This window comes from Penaeus chinensis, chromosome 4 (genome assembly GCF_019202785.1).
Source record: "Penaeus chinensis breed Huanghai No. 1 chromosome 4, ASM1920278v2, whole genome shotgun sequence".
Lineage (NCBI taxonomy): Eukaryota > Metazoa > Arthropoda > Malacostraca > Decapoda > Penaeidae > Penaeus > Penaeus chinensis.
Window position 1 is genome coordinate 37,597,194 of NC_061822.1, and position 7,500 is coordinate 37,604,693.

Sequence of the window (7,500 nt, forward strand, 5' to 3'; positions counted from 1 at the left end):
TGCTGTTGCTATTATTATTGTTATTAGTATGATTGTTGTTATTATCATTATTATCGTTATTATCATTATTATTATTATCATTATTGTCATCATCATTATTGTTATCTTTATCATTGTTATTATTATTGTTATAATTATTTTTATTATTATCATAATAATTTTTATTATTATCATTATTGTTGTTATAGTCATTATCGTAATTGTGTTTACTATTATCATTTTGATATCAAGATGATAATAACAATAATATGAATTATTATTATTATTATTATTATTATTATTATTATTATTATTATCGTTCTTATTCTTATTCGTATTCTTATTATTCTTATTATTGTCATTATTATTATTATTATTGTTGTTATTATTATTATTATTATTATTATTATCATTATGTTTATGTTTATCATTATTATTATTATTACTATTATTGTTATTATCATCATCATGATTATTGGTAGCACTAGTAGTAACATTTTTTATTTATCATGATCATAAATATAATTTGGATTACTATTACCCCTACTAATGTAATCAATATCATCATTTATTTTTATCGCTATTGTTATCACTATCATCCATATTTTCACCATCCATCCTTCTCATTATTCATTCATACCTGTCTACATTACTTTAACCAGTGTTTAACCTTGAGTTTTTTTGTTGCTCAGGTTCACGGCTATTACCAGATATGTGGCGGACCTTGGGAATACACGCTCCAGGATTCCCAACAGATGCTTTGCTGTAACATGGGCATACATGAGCATTGCATTAACAGGATTTAAAGCTAACGTTGCATTATTATTGTGGATTTCTATTGTTATTATTTATTATGTTTTTTTTTTATTTTTTTTTATTAGCATTTTTAATCTTTATTATTTTTTAGCATTGTTATTTTATCCTTTAAAACGAGTGTGTGTTTTTGTGATTATTTTATAAAAGTTTACTTAAAGATCAAAAGAGTTTCTTTTATTCACATATTCACATTCACATATATAAGAACATATTTAGCAACATGTTTTCCATATCTTTGGTATTGAAAGAATGCCTCTCCGTTCTAATTAACGTATTTCGGTTTATGTAGATACAAAAAAATAGCAAAACAAATGTTTTTGTCGTTGTTTGTTTATTGAAAGAAGTAACACTGATTATTCTTATGATCGAGAAATATATTCTGTTTGTACGATTATTTGAATCGTGGGTGCTTTAATGCAGATATTCACAAGAACTCAATTACAGATACCGTATTTGATATGACCTTTTATTTAATACATTGACAAAACGTCTTTATTACACATACGTACGCAGATACCCAACCACGTATCTCCACGGAGTATATTTCGAAGCGATAACATATATTGATACATAAACTACAAGACTAGGAGAATCTGAACGAACTATTTTCCACATGAGTATATCCAGAAAAAAAAAATCCAAAATAGCTGATACGGCATTTTAACTTCAAGTGTCCTTTTGAGACAAATTCTGGCCTTTTTCCTGAGACATTTTGGTCTTGTACACGATGCTACTTCTTATTGAATTTTATATTTGGCGAGATATTGTGCGATAATTGTTCAACATGTGTCTAGTTTTAGTTTCCGAATTTAAATATCGAATAGGGAAAAAAAATCGACACTATCCCTTACACACGTTCTAAGATCCAGTATAGGTTTGACACACACATCCCCGCGTGGTATGTTTCTGGTGTACTGTTTTGATACGAAATGGCAACGTGTACATAAAGCTGTTGTTTTATTGGAATTTTGAATTTTACTTTAAAGGGGGCGAGGAGGGAGAAGGGGTGGATAGTTTAGCCAGAAAAAAATGCGGCTGTATGTGAAATACTCACGTGATGAATTACTCTCTCTCTCTCTCTCTCTCTCTCTCTCTCTCTCTCTCTCTCTCTCTCTCTCTCTCTCTCTCTCTCTCTCTCTCTCTCTCTCTCTCTCTCTCTCTCTCTCTCCCCTCAGTATATTCCCAGAAAATACACTGAGATTTCTTGAAACGATATCGAATATACAAAGTTTTGTTTGTATGAGAGAGAGAGAGAGAGAAAGAGAGAGTGAGGGACAGACAGACAGACAGACAGACAGACAGAAGTGTATAAGTGATGAGTGGTTGATGTGTGTTTGGGAGTAACTGTTTGTCCGTCTCACCAATCAGAACTCAACCAACTTACCTAAGATAAAAATAACAAACTCTAGAATTCTTATAACAAAAGTCACCTTTGAGGTATTACGTCATTTTGTAAATTAACGCATGGAACGGAATATAACCCACCATTAATACTTCAATTTCATCGTAAATATCAGTAAAAAAAATGAGACTGGTGACACTCTGTATAAATTTTCTTTACACATTTTATCCTCCAAATATTTCATGTAATAATGTATAGATGTAACTAATTTCCGATTTACTTTGTCACAATTTTTATTCATAACATAACAGTCTAATGGATCAAGGACTGTTTGCTAATGAACGATAGAGAAAGGCATCAATAATAGAATAGGATGCCCTAATTCATAGACACATCTTCAAAGAAAACGCGTTCGTGGGCGTCCATCTTTAAAAAGCTGTTTGTTATTTGCCTCACTGCGGCAAATCCTTCCCAGAGAAGGAATGGGAGATTGATAATAAGGGGTGTGAGAAAGAGAGAGAGAGAGAGAGAGAGAGAGAGAGAGAGAGAGAGAGAGTAGGAAGAAAAGGGGAAAATGAGAAGACAGAGAGAAACAGAGAAAAGAAGAGATATCAGCTTGGAAATCCTTGGCTTTTGAAGACTTTTGTATCGTAAATTATTAAGTACTCATTGCTAGTTTTGTGTTTTATTTTGCTGTGATAACTTAAGTTCTTTTTACATTTAGGGAGTTTGTCAGGATCATAGGTTGTTTTACACTTTATTAACACAGATACAAAAATGGAATGGTTACACGTCTGTATTGAAAAAATGACCTATATGCATTGCGGAATGATAAGAAACGAACACAAACAGCAATGCATTTGCTTTATATGTTCATGTTGAATGAATCACAAGCGAGTGAACAGGCAGTGACTGTTATGAATGTTATGCACGATGACTATGTGTGAGATGGAGAACTGTGAGGTTCATTCACAAAGAGAAGATAATGCGATGCTACCCGTAAGATCTGAAAGAGGAGTTTCAGATATTCAGTATTAAGCCTCCGTAGCCAGGGCCAGATGCAAATGTGAAGTATCTCCTGTCACTTCTGGCCTTATCACGTCGACCAGAACGCCGTCTGACCGGAGGCTGGGTTAGGTGTTCCCAAGACCCTATCACAGGTCGTACGTACATTGGCCTGGGTGGGACACCTGCCTTGTGGCATCGATGTGTAAATGCGCTGTAGATTCCACAAACAAGAATTTTGATTGCCTAAGAATATCGCTTTACTTTCATGTTGATTTAACACAAGATAAGAACTCTTTAGTCTAACGCTGGGGACTTGACGAACGAAAACTTTCGTGTGAAACCTACTGAGCGGCACCACCCAGTCGTCCACCACCAACGTGCCAAAAGTCCATCCATGAACGCAGCTCCCTGGCGTGCGCACGAGGCCACGTGGCCGTTGCGAGCCGTCTGCGAGAGAGACTCAGACGGTTCTGACCAACTCGGAGTCGTTATTTCTGGGCTTGCTCTTGGTGTTCGCCTCGCAATCATCGGGCACCCCTCTTCTGAGGCAGAGGCACCACCGCTTGCCCGTTAAGTTCTCTGAGACGTCCGCCCAGTACTCCTCGATCTGTCGCAGGGACTTGTTCCTCGTCTCGGGAAGCAGGAGGGCGAACGCGGCCAGGCAAGCGCTTCCCGCCGCGTAGCTCCAGAGGCAGATGTAGAAGCCCGAGCCGGCCTGCGTCGCCGCGAAGGTCAGCGTGAACTGCGAGGCGTTGAGGGCGGAGCCGGCGAGGCCGCTCCCCAGCCCCCGCACCGCCCCAGGCAACAGCTCGGTCGACATCAGGCAGGTCACAGGGCCTATACCAGCGCCGTAGGCCACCACGAACACGCTCAGGCAAGCCAGGGGGACCCAGTCCGGCCACACTTGTGAGTCCTGCCGGAAGAAATAGCCTCCGAGAATGGCGATGGTAACGCTGGCCGCCAGAGACGCCGAGATGAGCAGGGTTCGGCGAGGCAGGCGGCCCACCAGGAAGGAACAGGCGACGTTGGCGACGAGGCGAGCGGCGCCCACCAGCATGGAGCTCACGTGCGGCAGGATCCCCACGTCGACCTTGCGGAAGATGTGGACGACGAAGAGGACGACGACGATCTGCCCCGTGGCCTCCTTGAGCACCATGAGGAAGATGGACGCGAGGACCGGCAGCAGAAAGCGAGGCTGCTTCACCATGGACGCCTTGCCGCCGCACTCGTCCAGGGGGCCCATGCCCAGGAGCTCCTTGTCCACGTTGACGTCTGGGGCCCGCAGCTGCCGGAGGATGGCCCGCGCCTCCTCCACCCTCCCGCGCTGCAGCAGCCACGACGGCGACTCCGGCACCAGGAACACAGTCAGGACGCAAGGAAGGAAGAACAGCGGCATGATGACGATGATGGTCGACCAGTGTAGGATGGCGGCCAGGAAGTACGTGAGCATGAAGCCGAGCGAGAAGGCCGAGTCGGGGAGCACACCCACGGCGCCGCGCCGCCTTGCCTCTATCACCTCGCACGGGTAGATGTAGACGCTCGCGGTGGCCGCCGAACACAGCAGGCCCTGGACACATAGAGTAGGAACTGAGAGCCATAACAATATCTATGCGATGCCAGTACTGTATCACTGATACGAATAATAACAAATTTCAGCACAGCACATTATCGTAAACTACCATTTTTAATTCTATCACATCTTACTTCTGAAGCATGACATAAAAATGGAACAATTCGCCCTAAATTAACCACTCACCTGAAGGACCCGAACCGACAGGAGAAGAGGCAGGTTGTGCACGCAGGCCAAGAAAACCGGCCAAGTACTAGCGAGGAGAGGCAGGACCGCCAGCAAGAGCCTCCTGGGACCGAGGACGTCGTTCAGAACCCCTCCTGCAATGGATCCTGCCACCGACACTGTCTGAGCCACGCTGACTGCCGCGGGGAAGAGGGAGAGTTAGTCCAAGGAAGAAGTGGTCAAGGAAGGGAATATATATTTTTTGACGCCAAAAGGATCAAAATGTGCTGATGTTTGTGTGTATGTGAAAAGAGAAGGAAAGGTGTAATTGTTATCATAGGATAGTTATAAAAGCAAGAATTCATCTCTTGTACACAGTATTTTTCATATTTTGTTAAAACTCATAGATGATATATTTTTTTTTGAAATATCGAAACTCACAAGTTACCAAACTACCAAATCCAGCCCCTAATCCTAACAAATCCTAATCCTTCACTGATCATCAAATCCCGAATCCCAGTCGTCCACACTCCCTTCACTCACCGAACCATCCAGCCTCGACTTCGTTGAGTGTGATGTCCCCCTCGAGGCGCCAGGCATCGAGGGCGAGCGCTGGGAAGGCGATGACGACCCCGAGAACCACGCCCACCATAGCCACGCCCACCGCTGATGACAGCTATCGTGAGCAAAAGGAAGTTAGTGGGCGTTGGAATGAAACTGGTATGTGAGTGTTATGTGTATTCTGTATATGTGTGCATTTGCAACAATTAGTGTTCGAGTGTTATGTATACTGTGTACGTGTATGTGTGTAATCAGTATACCAAGTGTCACGTATTTTATATATGTGTAGGTGTGTGAATGTGCGTACATGTGTCTGTGTTATGTGTATGTTAGGGTACATGTGTGTATCATATTTGTGTTATGCTTATGTATGGTTATTTGTAGAATACATATTATATGTACATATATTTCTCTCTATATTCACGCAATTAAACTACACGTGTAAGGGTCAATTTACTGTGCGTATGCGCGCTTGAACGTGTGTGTGTGTGTGTGTGTGTGTGTGTGTGTGTGTGTGTGTGTGTGTTTGTGTGTGTGTGTGTGTGTGTGTATGTGTGTGTGTGTGTGTATGTGTGTGAGTGTGCGTGTGCGTGTGCGTGTGCGTGTGAGTGTGTGTGTGTGTGTGTGTGTGTGTGTGTGTGTGTGTGTGTGTGTGTGTGCATGTACGTGTGTGTGTGTGACCATGTGTCCGTTCAGGGCATACACAAGCAAACAACAAAAGCTCGTGCACATAATCTAAAATCATCATCAATAAGTGATCAAAGTCAGAACAACTTTTCACAGAAAAGAAGATTAAAGAAAAAAAAACATGAAATGAAAATTTAAATGAAAGGAAGATTTAACATTTAAACTGAAAGAAACAAGTGACGAGAAACGAAAATGCAGCGAGAATACAGAGAAAATCATTGTCAGAGAAACCTCTCTTTATTCGGTAACATACTGTAGGCGAGAACAGATACCGAGGCGGGCACCATTTCTGCCTTCGGGATCCGCTAGATGCACGACCCACTGAAACTAGAAAGTCATCATCAGCTGTACTTATCCCTAGTTAGAGCTGTCATCCATTTAGCTCACATTCGCTCAGTATTTTTTTTTTTTTTTTTATGTGATTCTTCTCTTTTTATATCTATTTTTTTCTCCATTTTCATGCACTCTTTACCTAGTCCACCTATTATCTTGGATTAAGATTAAGAACTATCGTGGACTAAGAATAAGATTTTTTTTCTCCATTTTCATGCACTCTTTACCTAGTCCACCTATTATCTTGGATTAAGATTAAGAACTATCGTGGACTAAGAATAAGATTTTTTTTTTCTCCATTTTCATGCACACTTTATCTAGTCCACCTATTATCTTGGATTAAGATTAAGAATTATCGTGGACTAAGAATAAGATTTTTTTTCTCCATTTTCATGCACTCTTTACCTAGTCCGTTCATGATCATGGACTAAGATTCCTGATTATTTGGAGCCACATCCACTTCCTTGGTAAACAAATCGTGCTATATGTCATTCATGGAAGGTGAATGCGGAGAGTGTGACTTTTATATAATTTCGAATCAGTAACTTTGAACAAATCTGCTTAAATACGATGGATTGCTATAACTGCATATGAACATGCGTAATGGATATAGAATTTGACTCATACATTCATAATAATAGTCTTGTACACATTTACCCATGCGTAAAATGTTTACACGTTCGCTCTCACTCATACATGCCCACACAACCAAACATCCATGTAAGTATGCACTGATACATGCAATACACTTGTAGCAAAATAACCATTTCACACAAAATAGGTTTATTTTGTGTAAATATGGCACGCATGTGCTATAATCAAAGATTTTAGAATCAAACGCATGGAACTTATCAAACCCACATTTCACTAAAACCAAGTCTCCATTTTAAAATCCAAAACCTATATCAATTTCCAGCTTGCAAAACGTGCAACATGCTCAACCCACAGTTGTTCAGCGACGGTGGGCTTCTGACACTACAACAAACACTGATACGTACTTTGGCGGGCAAGACGCAATTGTTAAACTAGGAATGAAATA

At 40.9% G+C, this 7,500-nt stretch overlaps 2 protein-coding genes across 3 annotated transcripts in view; one reads left to right on the forward strand and one right to left on the reverse strand.

The window, feature by feature from the left end:
• The window catches only part of LOC125046604, a 5,747-nt gene extending 4,495 nt beyond the window's left edge, over nt 1-1,252 (forward strand). The window contains exon 4 of the mRNA XM_047644419.1: nt 672-1,252. Within this exon, the coding sequence (XP_047500375.1) occupies nt 672-785 (114 nt within the window). The 3' untranslated portion in view covers nt 786-1,252. The remainder of the gene's footprint in view (nt 1-671) is intronic.
• Nucleotides 1,253-2,806: 1,554 nt separating this feature from the next.
• LOC125046493 (facilitated trehalose transporter Tret1-like) overlaps nt 2,807-7,500 on the reverse strand; it is a 5,111-nt gene continuing 417 nt past the window's right edge. Inside the window, exons 2-5 of one of the 2 annotated variants that reach the window (XM_047644283.1) lie at nt 6,382-6,455; nt 5,424-5,556; nt 4,902-5,077; nt 2,807-4,712 (exon numbers count right to left, since the gene is read on the reverse strand). In XM_047644283.1, the coding sequence (XP_047500239.1) occupies nt 3,606-4,712; nt 4,902-5,077; nt 5,424-5,532 (1,392 nt within the window). In that variant the 5' untranslated portion in view covers nt 5,533-5,556; nt 6,382-6,455 and the 3' untranslated portion in view covers nt 2,807-3,605. The remainder of the gene's footprint in view (nt 4,713-4,901; nt 5,078-5,423; nt 5,557-6,381; nt 6,456-7,500) is intronic. The other variant, XM_047644276.1, reaches the window with a different exon arrangement.